At 45.2% G+C, this 14,224-nt stretch overlaps 1 protein-coding gene across 1 annotated transcript; it reads right to left on the bottom strand.

Moving 5' to 3' along the window:
• Window positions 1-7,642: 7,642 nt before the first annotated feature.
• slc19a2 (solute carrier family 19 member 2) lies at window positions 7,643-13,636 on the bottom strand. The gene is made up of 6 exons (XM_085347710.1): window positions 13,477-13,636; window positions 9,141-9,707; window positions 8,797-9,043; window positions 8,497-8,686; window positions 7,950-8,091; window positions 7,643-7,860 (listed from the first exon to the last, which is right to left on the bottom strand). The coding sequence occupies exons 1-6, from the start codon at window positions 13,597-13,599 to the stop codon at window positions 7,657-7,659; spliced, it is 1,473 nt and encodes a 490-aa protein (XP_085203836.1). The 5' UTR covers window positions 13,600-13,636; the 3' UTR covers window positions 7,643-7,656.
• Between the last annotated feature and the right edge of the window lie 588 nt (window positions 13,637-14,224).

The raw sequence follows: 14,224 nt of genomic DNA, 5'->3' as shown, positions 1-14,224 counted from the left end.
AGCTGACTCCTCAGGACTTGCCTGACCCTCTGCAGGTACTTGGTGGTTGCAGCCTTTCTAGCGGCCTCTTCATGGTTCCCATTTGCCTGCAGGATCCCCAGGTACTTGTAACTGTCCTCTATGTCTGCAATGTTGCCTTCTGGTAGTTCAATCCCCTCAGTTCTGACTACCTTCCCTCTCTTTGATACCATCCGACTACACTTCTCCAGTCCGAACGACATTCCAATGTCATTGCTGTATAGCCTGGTAGTGTGGATCAGTGAATCGATGTCTCGTTCACTCTTGGCATACAGCTTGATGTCATCCATGTACAGGAGGCGGCTGACAACTGCTCCGTTCCGTAGTCGGTATCCGTAGCCAGTCTTGTTAATGATCTCATATATACATATATATATATGTATGTATGTATATATATATATATATATATATACATATATATGTATGTATGTATATATATATATATACATATATATATATATATATATATATATGTATATATATGTATATATATATATATGTGTGTGTATGTATATACATGTATATCCTCAATGTTAAAATGTTACCTAGATCTGATTGGTAGCCAGTGTAGCGACTTTAACCCTTGTGTGGTGTTCATATTTTTGTTACTCAGCCAGTGTTCATGGGTCTGGTGGACCCGCTAGAGTTTTGGCTTTCCAAATTAACACTATCAAACAACATTATGTTAAATTACTCAACAGATATTTACTTCATCCCAGTTACAAACCATATGAACAGCAAACATGGTTAATTTTTTCCCTTTACCTTTGTTAGATCACATTTATGAATTAATGTGCTTCTTGTTTTTTTTTATTTTTTATAAAATGTTATAAAAAAATGAATAAGTTATAATCAAGTGGAGTGAGTGGAAAGACACAACACATTTACACGTGAAGCAATATGTTTCACAACTAAATGGGATCAGCTGCTCATCAATGGTGATATTAGGCTCAGGGATGTAAAACAGGGGGAGGTGGTGCACACACTTATCCCACACTGTCCTGATGGCAGCTAGCTTGTCTCTCTGCCGTCGAGCTGGTCTGTCGTCTCGGCTATCAAAACGGATAATCCTGGAAATTTTGTGGAAGTTTTCCAGAGACACTGATGCACGGAAAGGTTCTTGCCGGTTTCTGAATCCCACAGGGATTCGGTGGATTCCCCTTTGGACCTGAAAACTCCTGCAAGGATAAGAACCCCAAAGTAGGCCTTTGGGGTTCTTAGATGAATTTGGTCCATCTCCTTCCACCTCTCTCCAAAAACACACCGTCCTTCTAGATTACTGCAATCCAGAATAATTTTCTGGATGGAATCTGGGATGAAAAGCTCAAATGAAGACTTGATGTCCTGCACATGAGTACCTGTCAGCCGTGTTGGCCCTGGCTTATCACAGTAACAGCTCTGTAGGGTGGCTCATTTCTTGTGCAAGAAGACCATTCAATTTCACCAGTTATTGACATCCATATTTCTTCACTTGCTGTCTGGTGGGCTTGTTCTGGTCCTGGAGCTGGCTGCAGATGGGGTGCTCGTCTTCGTTTTGTTACTAAATGGTGCTCAACTTCATCCTCTTCTTCAAAGTCACTGTCAGACTCTGAATTTTCAGAAATGTGAAATGTTCTGAAACCTCTTTGTCAACATCATCATCTGAAGCTCCTCTCTCTTCCAAAATCAATTGGATGGCAAAGTCTTATTTATAGTATTATGCCCCTAATTTGCAGGTGGGACAGGGTATGAGAAAATAAAATTTGGATCCCTCAAGAAAGAGGGTAAAATGTGTGAGATGTCAGAGCAGACGGTGCTGATAGTTGAATTTTCAACAATGTTGCAACTTTGTGCGGAGCAGGAGGGGAAGAAAACACTATCAGCAGCACCAGAAAGGAGGAAGACAGAGTGTGGGAACACAGGACCTGCACTTTCAACACTTTTATTAGACCTGGGTCCAGTGGACCCCAACACCTTGTATGTAATGTAAATGCGTGGGGGGAGGTACAGTATGCGGTCATTGAAAATTAGTTTGGATTTATGTTCTTCACAGAAAATAAGCCAAAGCCAATGAATTTCAGGTTGAAAAAATTATTGTTTAATTGTTCTTTTGAAAAAAACTGAAAACGGGTCTCACAGACCCGAACACCATACAAGGGTTAAAACAGGAGTTATAGGAGCTCCTCTGTTTGAGCGAGTCATATAACCTGTCTGTCCTGTTGAGCTGGAGCACCGTCTTTCCACCTGCCTAGACATAGTTCACTCGTTAAACAGGAACTTGGCAACTTAACTATCCTGTTGTTGTTGTTAAGTTAGGTGATTGGGCCAGCTTCCAGTGATGCAAAGACGAGCCTGTGTGAAGCCTGAACAAGATCCCAAAAACAACAAAAAGCCATCCATCCCAAACTTCAGGGACCCAATCCCAGCGGCCCCAGGCTGAGGCGTGTTCCAATGTTGTATATGTACAAGGTAGACGTATTAAAAAATACATCTTTAGACATGTATGACACACAGAGAGGGTTTCACAGCATAACCAACCATGGACTTCTGCTGTTGTGTATGTGACTAGTATGGCTGTAGGCCCTTATTCTGAACAAAAAGACTGGAAAAGAAAGAAATAACAGTACAGTTAAAGTTTATTTTAGTCTGAACATGAATCAGAGAAACACCAATAAAATGTTGTTATTATTGCATAGACCAGATAAGAATCCCCCGTGTCTTTGTGGGGGAGAAGCAGTCGAGTCGGACACCTTCAGTTTAGGCAGGCGAACGCACACATCACATGTAGACAAACATTCATGAATCGTTGAGTGCACACTGATCACTTCATGTCAGATGTTGGAGGATCTCCAGCTTGTGTAACACTGACCGTCTCCATGGGAAACGGTCACAGGAAAAAGGCACAGTTCATCCAGACCAATGTTTCAAGTCACTGATTGGCTCCTCCGGTTTGCAGCCGTCTGTAAGGTAGACGTGTTCTCTACTCGTCTGCATGACAGAGTAACTGCAATGTTTCAAATTATTTCATACTTTAAAAATAAATACATAAATCCTTTATAATGTCCATCCACATTTATACCCCCCCCCCCCCCACCAAAGCAGTGGAATGAATATTAATTTAATGTGAGAGCTTGAGTTACAGCACACAGCTGCCTGTGGAGGCGGCAGTGTGCTCGTTTGCTTGCTGCATCCGCTCACAGCTACTGCAGACAGCCTTGGAAGAACAGGGTGTCACCCGGGCATTTATGTCTTATGTATCGATTTGCTCACGATTCATTTTGGTTGGTGCAACACAATTTGGTGGCCACATTTAGACAAAGCTTTCTGCTGTTGGAGGAAAGCAGCAGGAATGTGTTTCAAAGCCTGGGCTGGTGGGACTCTGTAGTCTGTGTGATGATTTCATTCAGTGGGTAAAAAGGCAGCCATCAGGTCAGCCAGCTCCTCTGTACTCAAACATCTTTGTCAATTATCTGTATGAAGGCGCACGCACACACGCACGCACGCACGCACACGCACGCGGTATAATCAGTCACACTGATACTGACACAAAATAAATGCTCATCTCAAAAAACCGTCCAAGTGCTGATGGATGATAGTGAAATATGCAAATATGAAATAAGTTTTCAACACATGTTTAGTTTAAATGTGAAGCAGACTGACAATGAAACATCTGATCTGCTGGATTCAGATGTTTAGCTCCAGTCTCTGCTGAACGACTCTCTGCTCAATCACACATACAAGCTCCACTCAGGGTGAACTAATCGCTCAGCTGCTCGGACTGAACACTTAGTTTCTCCATCTCTCAGTCTGCTCGTCAGCACACACACACACACACACACACACACACACGCGCACACACACACACAGTTTGCTATCCTCGTGGGGACATCCCATTGACATAATGCTTTTCCTAGCTGTATAGCCTAACCCTTTACACTGGTATCATAGACGCTTTAAATTACAAGACTACTTTGCAGACGATGACTTTCGTAGCGAGCCCGTTGTCTTACCATCGGTTTGGGAGCTGGAGTGGGGAGCCATGATATACCCCTAATTAAAGATTGTGAAATTATGTAGTTTTAGTTCGTATTATTCTCCTGAATTAGAAGAAGGTGGTAACTATTACAGTTATTAGACTGATTTGTATTACATTAGACTGCTGCTTCAGTGTGAATGAATGATATCGTTTATACTGCTGAGTCATAAGAAATCCTGGTTTCAGAGTCAGGACCTGCTGTTCTGATAGCAGAGGAGACAGAGCACATTCCACGGGAGCTTCACCCCCACCGTTGTTGAAGGCAGACAAAATAGGGAGCAGCCAAGGCCATAAGTCAGGCTCGCTAGGAGTTAGAGAGAATGTGAATGTTTGGGTTTTTACGACTAGGTGGGGGCCAACAGAGGCTAGAAGAGTTTGAGTCACCCTCCACCAGTTTGAGATTTGCTGTGACCCTCTGCATGCATGTCTCCCCATCCGGATGGTTTATGCTCAAAAGTGTTGAATTGTATGGAATAAAGCATTGTTGAAGGAGCATTTATACACCGAGTAGTGTCCTTCCTTCAGCCCAAAGATCGAAAGAATTGGGAGGATTTAACAACAGGAAGACTGTCCATTCATTACACAAGAAATACATCGCTGCGAAACAGCACGATTATCTGCTAAAGGACACGAACTATTTTCTGCAAATGATTCGCTCCATAGCAGATAACACGTATATACAATAGATATCGAAAGCTTGTTCACTAACGTAAACACACGGATGCGTTTGAGAGGCGTGACGAACATCTTTCGGCGTTACCCAAACGCTGTGCGTCCTGAAATCCTCCAACTTCTGGAGATCTGCCTTACTGATAACAACTCTCACGTTGACGATACGTATCATTTACAGACTGAACAGCCCTGGACCAAAGACATGCACCATCTGATGCTAACACCGATATGAGTGAGTGGGAGGCGCTGACCAAATGCCCGCTACAACCGCCCTTTTATTTTCGGTTTTTAGATGACATCATAGGCGCATGGCGAGGACATGTTTAAACAAGTTGTAGACAACACACGCCATCAGTCTATAAAGCTCAAACAGGAACACGGCGAGTCGGAAATAAACTTCCTAGACACTACGGTCTTTTTTGAAAATGAAAAGGATTGTAAGAGGTTGTGGACTAGGGCACATTTTAAACCCACGGATACACATGCGCTCCTACACAAATTAAGCCATCATCCGCCACACACATTTCAGGGAATAGTAAAATCTCAGATATTGAGGTTCTATAGAATATATAGCAGGGAGGCAGCTGCCATATTGTTCAGAAAACAAAGAAAAAACTATTCAGTGTAACAAGTGTGGGTTGATGTATGTGGGGCAGACTGGGGCCCACTTGAGAGCGCCTCTGCAACAGAACCTGTATGCCGTCCGGATGGACCGCGTATTTTACTGGGCCCTCATTCTAAGGAGCACAGAGGGGGCATCGGTAATCATGGGATTGGAGGCGAATCCTGGTTGGTTGGTCGGTCGGTCAGTTGAAAAGGATGGAGAGGGGGTGGATAGATTGAATGCTCCGTTAGGCCTTAATGTGAGATGCGGACTGGACATCCTTTTCTCCTTGGTTTAGAGGACATCATATATGGGTCGAGTGTGGTTCTTTGTAGTTGTCTCTTGTTTGGTTGCCTAAGGTATTGTAAAGTCTGAAAATAAACACTAAGAGAGCCCTAAACAGACATGTTGAATGTCATCCCAAATAAATAAATAAATAAATAAAAAGGTTAAAGGTTAGCATAAGTGAAAGAAAGTAAACAGGCTTTCGCCACGGAAACTGCAAGGCAGCATGGGATTGGCAAATACGGTTATGAATACTAATCGTATGTTGCAATTTCTGGTAATTTACTAGTTGCACAGTCTTAAAATTGTACACTGATATGAAAAAGTCAAATTGACACTATAGAAATGATCCCCTGGAGGCTGAATCCCCTCCAGAGTGGTGTTGGGAGACCTGACTTTCAAGGAGAAAATAGAAAAATAAAGGTAGAATATAAGCGGGTGAGAGTCGACTGTTTGTTGTAGCATACTTTGATTAGAGACCACAGCAGGTCTTATATGAAGAAAAATGGGGGTGATGGAAAATATCAGCAATATATAAGAATGGCATTCATAAGAAACAACGACGAAGAAGAGGAGCATGTTAACAGGAGGAAGAAGAACCGGTGGGAATCAGGATGCTGCAGCCGATCCCAGGACGGTGCGCCTAAGTTTTAAGGAAGAACTGAGTCGTAACTCCTAAATTGAGTGTGAAACATGCCCTCAAACGTGTGGGGACCCCACAAGTATAGTAAACCTCCAATTTATCTCACACTCACACACACACACACACACACACAAAATTCTCAAATTTGATTTGTTAGAAATTTGTGCCAACCAATCAAGCTCAGACACACAAACACATTTAATACTTGCTCTGCAGCACAGAGGGAGGAGGGCTAATAACGTACCATTGCTACTGATTGTTCAGCAGTTTATATCAAGTCTAAGGAGCAGCCTGTGTGCATATTGTACATTTATAGGAACAAACATCAGCTGTGTGTCTGCTTGTCAGAGCTCTTCAGTAATAAGTCATTGTGCGAGGCGAGTGCAGGCAGTCTGACATCTACCTTCTACTTACAGTCTACTCTGGCGCATAAAAAAGCGAGTGGACATTACTGAGCTCAGCCTGTGGATCCACACGCCTGCGTGTGAGGCTCTAATCGCTGTGGTGTGTCCTGGAGTCTAAGGAGCTTGGAAAGAAAAGCGTCTGGACCTCTTTGAGTTGCTTGAAGACGTTTCACCTCTCATCAGAGAAGCTTCTTCAGCGAGGGAGGATAAGAAGGACAGACGCAACAACATTGTCATCCCCTATGTAGCCGGTGTATCAGAGAAACACCGGAGAGTTTTCTCCAAGCACGACATCCCGGTGTACTTCAGACCCAGCAACACACTCAGACAGAAACTGGTTCATCACAAAGACAAAACGCCAAAACACAGACTTAACAATGTGGTGTATGCTGTACAGTGCAGCGAGGAATGCTCAGACCTCTACATTGGAGAGACCAAACAGCCACTTCACAAGCGCATGGCACAACACAGAAGAGCCACCTCCACAGGACAAGACTCAGCAGTTCATCTGCATCTAAAGGTCAAAGGTCACTCTTTGAGGATGCCAACGTTCACATTTTGGACAGAGAGGACAGATGGTTTGAAAGAGGAGTGAAAGAAGCATCTATGTCCACTGTGAGCGACCATCTTTGAACAGAGGCGGGGGTTTACGACACCAACTGTCTGCCATCTATAATCCAGTTTTGAGATCCTTCCCAGACGCCTTAACGCCCACTCACATCCTGGGCCATCTGACCTCAGGAATTCGCATGATAAGGTGGGGCCAGGTTTCACAATGAGCACACCTGAAACTCTGGCTGATTGGGACCCACGCCCAGTTTCACACCTCGGCTCAGGCGATTAGAGGATCATCAGGGGTCCTTTTGTCCCTCTGTGGGGGGAAACTCCCACTAGGTTTATATCTGGGACTCTCCACCATTTGACCTTAGAACTGAAGAAGCTTCTCGGATGAGAGGTGAAACGTCTTCAAGCAACTTAAAGAAGTCCAGACGCTTTTCTTTGCAAGCTCCTTAGACTACGAGGACCTGGATGACTGAGAACCTTCACCGACACATGTCCTGGAGTCTGTGCCACCGATCGGTGGAGAGTCCGTCTCCGATTGCGCTCGGCTGCCGGGCAGAGCCTTCTGCTCAGAGTGCTGCCTGGAGACCAGTTTATAAAGCCCAGCAAAGAGGAAGATCGCAGAAATGACAGCAAAGTAGGCACCGTAGATGAAGAACTAAGGAAGGAAACAAAGAAGTTATCACATCTACATCGTGGAAGCTAAATAAGCACAACACAAGTTCTACATTTGTTATACTTCCTCACCTGAGTGAAGACTTTAAGGCCCAGGACAGAGGAGTCCACCACCACCAGCGTGAGCAGAGACTGCAGCAGCAGAGCCACAAAGGTGTTCACTCCAAACACCAGCGCATACCGCTGCATGTTCAGGCTGGCCACAACCTGATACCTGAGAGAGACAGATGAGTTTGAACAGACAAGCAGTCGCAGCGTGTGAGCAGTAACAGGAAGTCAGATGGAGAACAGTCTCCTCGTGTTTGCACACATGCACTTCTACAGTCAGCAGTGCTCCCACGCATTCAGCTCAATGTGCTCCTTATTCCAAACAACAATCTTCCCATGTCCTGTTAATCCCTCACATGGATTCAATTTCTGCTTTTAAATTTCCAGTAAGCTGTGCCAGAACTGCTTCATGGAATAACACTAATGTTTGCACTTCTGCCTGAAACGAGCCATGGAAGTGCTGCCGTCTCGGCCTGGTTTGACTTCTGGATCATCGCCGCGCGTGCACTGGACGTCGATACAGGATATCATGATACAGGATATCATATGTGGCTGGTGATTGGGTACTCACGTGGCCACAGTGATGAGCAGCATGTACGTGGTTCTAAAGAGAATGTAGAAGCTGTATGACAGCCAGATGTGCTCCGTGTTCATGACAAACACACACACAGCCATGAGCAGGGAGAGCACACACAGAGCCAACTCCCCCCACAGAGCCCAGGTCACAGGCAGGCAGCCCACCAGCAGCGCCGCCAGAGCCCCTGTGGACGAGAGGAACACAGAGCTGCTGTCAAAGGTCAGTCACGCTGGGAGAGTGTGCTCACGTCACAGCTTTACACAGTCTGCTGTGAAGCAACCAGAGCAGCCTCACCGAGGAGCGTGGACAGGGTCTCTACATAGCCGTTGTAGATGATGTTTTCCTTGGATGGAAGAATGTGCTCCCACAGCGGCTGAGAATAGTTGATGATCTGGAAGTAGCCACAGGTGGCCAGAGCCCACCACAGCGACCAGGCCAGCAGGGTGCGACACCTGTAGCACTGCACAAAGTCATCAAACAGCATCCGCAGGACCGCCACGAGCCCCCCGCTGCCACTTCCTGCCTCAGAGGACCTGGATGCCTGCACAGACAAATGCAGACGTGTGACCTCTTCACACAATCGTACAAACTCAGAATCTCTCATCACAGCCGTGGCCAGATACGGCAGCTTCACTCACCCTGGAGATATCCGGCCTGTTCAGCGGCACCCTGCTGTCCAAATCCTCCGCCTTCTCCATCCTGGTGGCGGTTCTGCTGCTGCTGCGGGGCCTAGCCTCCTCTGCTCCTGCACGCCTGTGGAAGAACAAGCTCCTCTTGGGCATGGGGAGAAAGCAGGGCACCAGAAAAGCCACAGAGGCTGACGCCAGTGTAATGATGACGAGGTAGACCTTGTCAACTTCGGCCACGGATACCAGCAACTGACCGGTCAAAGACCCAGCCGCTGATCCGAACAAAGTCACGCTGCGGCAGTAAGCAGTCACTCTCTGGTAGTGCTCCGGCTCCACCACGCTGTAGATGTAGGAATAGTAGGCCACCTCTGAAGCTGTGGACAGACCGTAGAAAAACTCCAGCAGCTGCATGGCCAGCATGCCCTGTGCCCTCCACAGCATGACATAGGTGACCACTAAGCTGCTGGCCTGGAGCACCAACACCGGCTTATAACAGAGGAAGTCAGTGGCCAGGAAGATGGGGAACAGCAGGAACAGATAGGAATACGTCCATACTGGAAAGATTTCATTGACAACCTGCAGACAGAAACAGTCACCGCATGGATTAGAGCTCCTTTCACTTTCCTTTGCATCAATAAATGACAAGGATGCTGTGCATTTGAAACCTGTCAGTGATCTTGCTGATCTCCTGTGCAGCTATCCTGCTCAGCACCGTACGGACGTGTGGCTCCGTTTTGTGAACATTAAACCTAACGTTAACGTTTTAGTTGAGGAATTACAGAGAGGTAAACTTACCTTGCAAAAACAAAAAAGTCTGCTCATTAATCGGCGTTACTTAAATAGCTAAGCCAGGCTCGGGGTACGACACGGTCGTCCCAGCCTTTGGACAGCGCAACAGTGGGCACATCCAAGCAGATTCAAGGTTTGCTTTCTGAAGGCCTGCTGAGAGCCTCAGCATTGTACAAGTAATCATTTAAGGATTAGCCAGAAATTCTGGTCATTTTTCAGGGAGATTACTCCGTCTACAGCGAGGGTCTCTGGGATTACTGCTCCAACACTGAGATCGCCATTTTCAGTCTTTCCTGCCTGACGCTGTACACTGCGGCACCATGCAACATCCCTGCGACAGCACATTTTGTAATAACTGTCATACTGCAAATGCAACAGTTCTTACGAAAAACAAAATGGGAAACATAAACCACACGCATGTCTGAAGGTTCTCAGTCATCGTAGTCAAAGGAGCTTGCAAAGTCCAGACGCTTTTCTTTGCAAGCTCCTTTGACAATAAACCACACGTACATGCAATAAAACAAAGTATTTTCACTTTGATATGACACCAGGACACGGTAAACTTTCAGAATCAGTCTCAAAAAACCTTCAAAACAATGCTAAAAGTAAGTCGTTTCTTATTATTTAAAGGTCCAGTTGCTGCCAACAACCAGCCCAGGCTCTCTCCTGCTGGGCTGACCCCAGCTCCACCATCTAGGAGGAGCCAGTGGTCTTTGTTCTGCTCTCCAGGACATTTGATGTGATCCTGATATTTGATGAGGGAGTCAGAGTGTGTCTAACAGCGGGATGAAGCAGCTACGTGACTCCATCCTTCAGACAGAGACACACAGGCAGGCTGAGCAGCTGATTAAAAGCATGTTACATCACATGTCTTGAGCCCCACGCCAGCAGCCCCCGCCCGCAGACTGGGGTGAGCTGGTCCGGGACGCCCTTTGTATCTCTGCTGCTTTCATAAACTTTAGTTTCTGCTTTGCTGATCTTTGCTGTTTATCAGCCAAATGACACTAAATGACGGAATCCTGATTAAGCGGGTTGCTGAGTGAGGAGGTTTTGGGTAGTGATGTGCGGATCGATCCTGAAATATCGATTCCTCCGATACCAGCCATTTATGTTCTAGAATCGATTCTCACATTAAATATCGATATTTTAGTAATTTAGAGTAAATTTGTAGTTTATCATTAACAGGAACACAGTGGAAAGAAACTATAACATTCGGATTGTCTACATTCAAAGGAACTACTTCCTCTTCCGCCTTTCATAGTCATGTGCAAAATACGGCTGTATAAATGTCCTTGGCGTGCGCAGTGTTGCCAACTTAGCGACTTTGTCGCTATATTTAGCGAGTTTTCAGACCCCTTAGCGACTTTTTTTTTCTAAAAAGCAACTAGCGACAAATCTGGCGACTTTTTCTGGTGTTATTGGAGACTTATTTATGACGACTTTTTGACGTGAAAGGGCGTGTTGCTCTTACTCTCAACAAGCAGCGGTGCGGCCGTGGGCACCTCACCCGTGCTAAAGCGCTCACGGGCGGAGGATAGTCCTCCCCCAGCTGCAGGAGACGTTCACACCTGTGCGTCCAAACTGCAAATGAACCGCGCATGAGCGAAGCCGCTGCTCCCGCACTGACTGTAATGCAGTCAGTTCTTCTTTTACTGTTATGTTGTTTTGTGGATCACAAGATTTAAAACTACTTATACACACACACACACACACACACACACACACACAGTAACTCCACCAGAGCGCCTATTTCGGGTCACTTTTGCCGGTCCAAGCCCGGATAAAGGAGCAGGGTTGGAATTGTGACATTAAAAAACAATAATTGCTAAAAGAAATTTAATTTGTAGTTCTAAATAAATTCTAAATGCATTTCGGACGTTTTTTGCTCACTTTATGTTTCTTCCACGATGTTATTTCTCTCTCCAACAGCGTAGGTTACAGTTACATTAGCATGACCAATTATGCAAATTAGGCGATGGCGTAATTTAGCGACTTTTAGGACAACCAATGGCGATTTTCCTTACTGAGGAGTTGGCAACACTGGGCGTGCGCACTCACAACAATGGCTGAGCGTCATGTGCGGACGTATTTTACCTACACAAACAGCTGAGACGTGGTTTGCGATACATGTGGCAAAAAAGTGCTCCAAGAGTGAGGTGTTGTGGCCATATTAGGGAAAAGGGCTGTTGGGGGGGCTAAATACATTTTACAGGGTTTATTTATCGGATAAAATACGTTAAATGTCACCGTTATTATTGGCCGGTCCGGAAACAGCGGGGGTGTCCAAATTCAGAGGCTGCTTCCACCTGAGGACCCGGCCTTCGCGGTCTAAAGAAAGCCGGGTAGTACGTCACAGGCTCCCTCGGTGGAGTGAAACTCTGCTGTCTGCTCCTTGTTATCTAACATATAACCGGGCACTGATGTAATCTCTTGACCGTCTCACACTTCTGTTTAATCATTTTTTGTTTGACGTTTATTCAGCTGTATGAAAACCCCGGAGGAACCCTCCTGAGGGATTAATAAATTTCAATTTAATTTAATCTAATCTAATCTAATAACTTCAATCTCAGCCAAACCGATTTACTCACGAACAAATAAAACACTGAAAAAGCCAAACAATAACATTTTTAAGTTATCAAAGTGACTTATATCTCATGTTTAACCCGAATAGGGAAAGACCACGGGGGTTTGAAGACGATGTGTCGGTCGGCTCAGATATTTGAAGTTTACACAGCTACATTCTCACCTGAAAATATGTTAAAAGTTTTTTTGCGACCCAGAAAGAGAAATAAGAGTGATATTAAAACTAAATCGCTGCCACCATTGTTGGAAACTGGAATTGGCTGGCCGCGCTATGAATTCTGCGATATGGTTTTTCAATTTTGTTGTCCTGGAAAATCGGGAGATATTCAGGAGAATGGTGGCTCCGGGAGATTTTCGGGAGGGCACTGAAATTCGGTATTCTCCTGGAAAAATCGGGAGGGTTGCTATGTATGGTTGTGGCAACATCACTAACCTTGTCAAACACGTCAGAGTAAATCATATCACAGAATATGACGAGCTTATGTTGAGACGAACTGAAGAGAAGGACAGGTGCTGCTAGGGCAAGACAGACCTCTCTCACGGAGTCCTTTAGTGCTGCAGGCAGGCAAGGTGTTCAAATAGCACAACTTCAGTTTTTTTATTTCTATATAATGAACCTTACATTATTAAGTGATAAGAACAAGTAATCTGATGTCCTGTAATCATTATGATGCTATAATTTGAGATACAATAAATAAAATACGTTTTTGTACAAAGTATCGGTATCGGATCAGTATCGTCGATACCACCCTGAATATTACTTGGTATCGGATCGGAAAGAAAATCAGTGGTATCACACATCACTAGTTTTGGGGGTCCTCTGCGCGTGCCCGGCACCGCCTGTCCACAGCTTAGCTCCAACTTACTTCACGTGAACATTAACAGAGTGTAAACGCACGCTGATGCTACAGAGCGTGACGACACAACTAAGACGCGCCTCAGAGTCGCTGTTGCTAACAGCGAGCTAGCTCACCTGAGTCTCCGTCAGGTTCTTGTCTGGTCCCATCAGGTAGGCGGTGATGAAGGGCTCGCATGGCCGCAGGCTGGTGAAGAAGCCGTAGACACAGAGCAGCACAGTGGGGCAAAACACCGACATGTCTGAAGCAGCATGACCTACGCCGGTCCTTCTTCTACTTCTTTCTTCTTCTTCTATCTTTTTATGGCGGTGCCAAACAACTTCAGGTACATTACCGCCACCTTCTGGACTGGAGTGTGAATCGCAACGCCGCGTTTATATGGACAGCTACTGCCCCCTGCCGGCCTGAAACAGGCTTTTCACACAGTTGTGTGACGAACGCTAAAGATGCAGGTGAAACTCAGAAAATCAGAATATCGCGCAAACTTTCATTTATTTCAGTAATCCAACTTAAAAGGCCAAACTTATATATGATATGAGACTCGTTACATGCAAAGTGAGATATTTCAAGCCTTTATTTGTTATCATTTTGATGATTGTGGCTTAAAGATTATGAAAAGCCCAAATTCAAGAGCTCAGAAAATTAGAATATGGTGAAAAGGTTCAATATTGTAGGCTTAAAGGGTCATTCTTTAATCAGCCAATTAATCCATAACACCTGCAAAGAGTTGCTGAGCCTTTAAATGGTCTCTCAGTCTGGTTCAGTAGGAATCACAATCCTGACTGCTGACATGACAGTTCCGCAGAAAACCATCATTGGTGTCCCCAAAGCGCTGTACAAAGAACACTAATAGAAAGCTTGTGG

The sequence above is a fragment of the Diplotaxodon limnothrissa genome, linkage group LG23, assembly GCF_057381915.1.
Source record: "Diplotaxodon limnothrissa isolate DT_005_m linkage group LG23, D_limnothrissa_male_GT1.1, whole genome shotgun sequence".
Classification (NCBI taxonomy): domain Eukaryota; kingdom Metazoa; phylum Chordata; class Actinopteri; order Cichliformes; family Cichlidae; genus Diplotaxodon; species Diplotaxodon limnothrissa.
The sequence above is the reverse complement of the archived record's forward strand: the minus strand, read 5'-3'. Positions and strand labels throughout refer to the sequence as shown.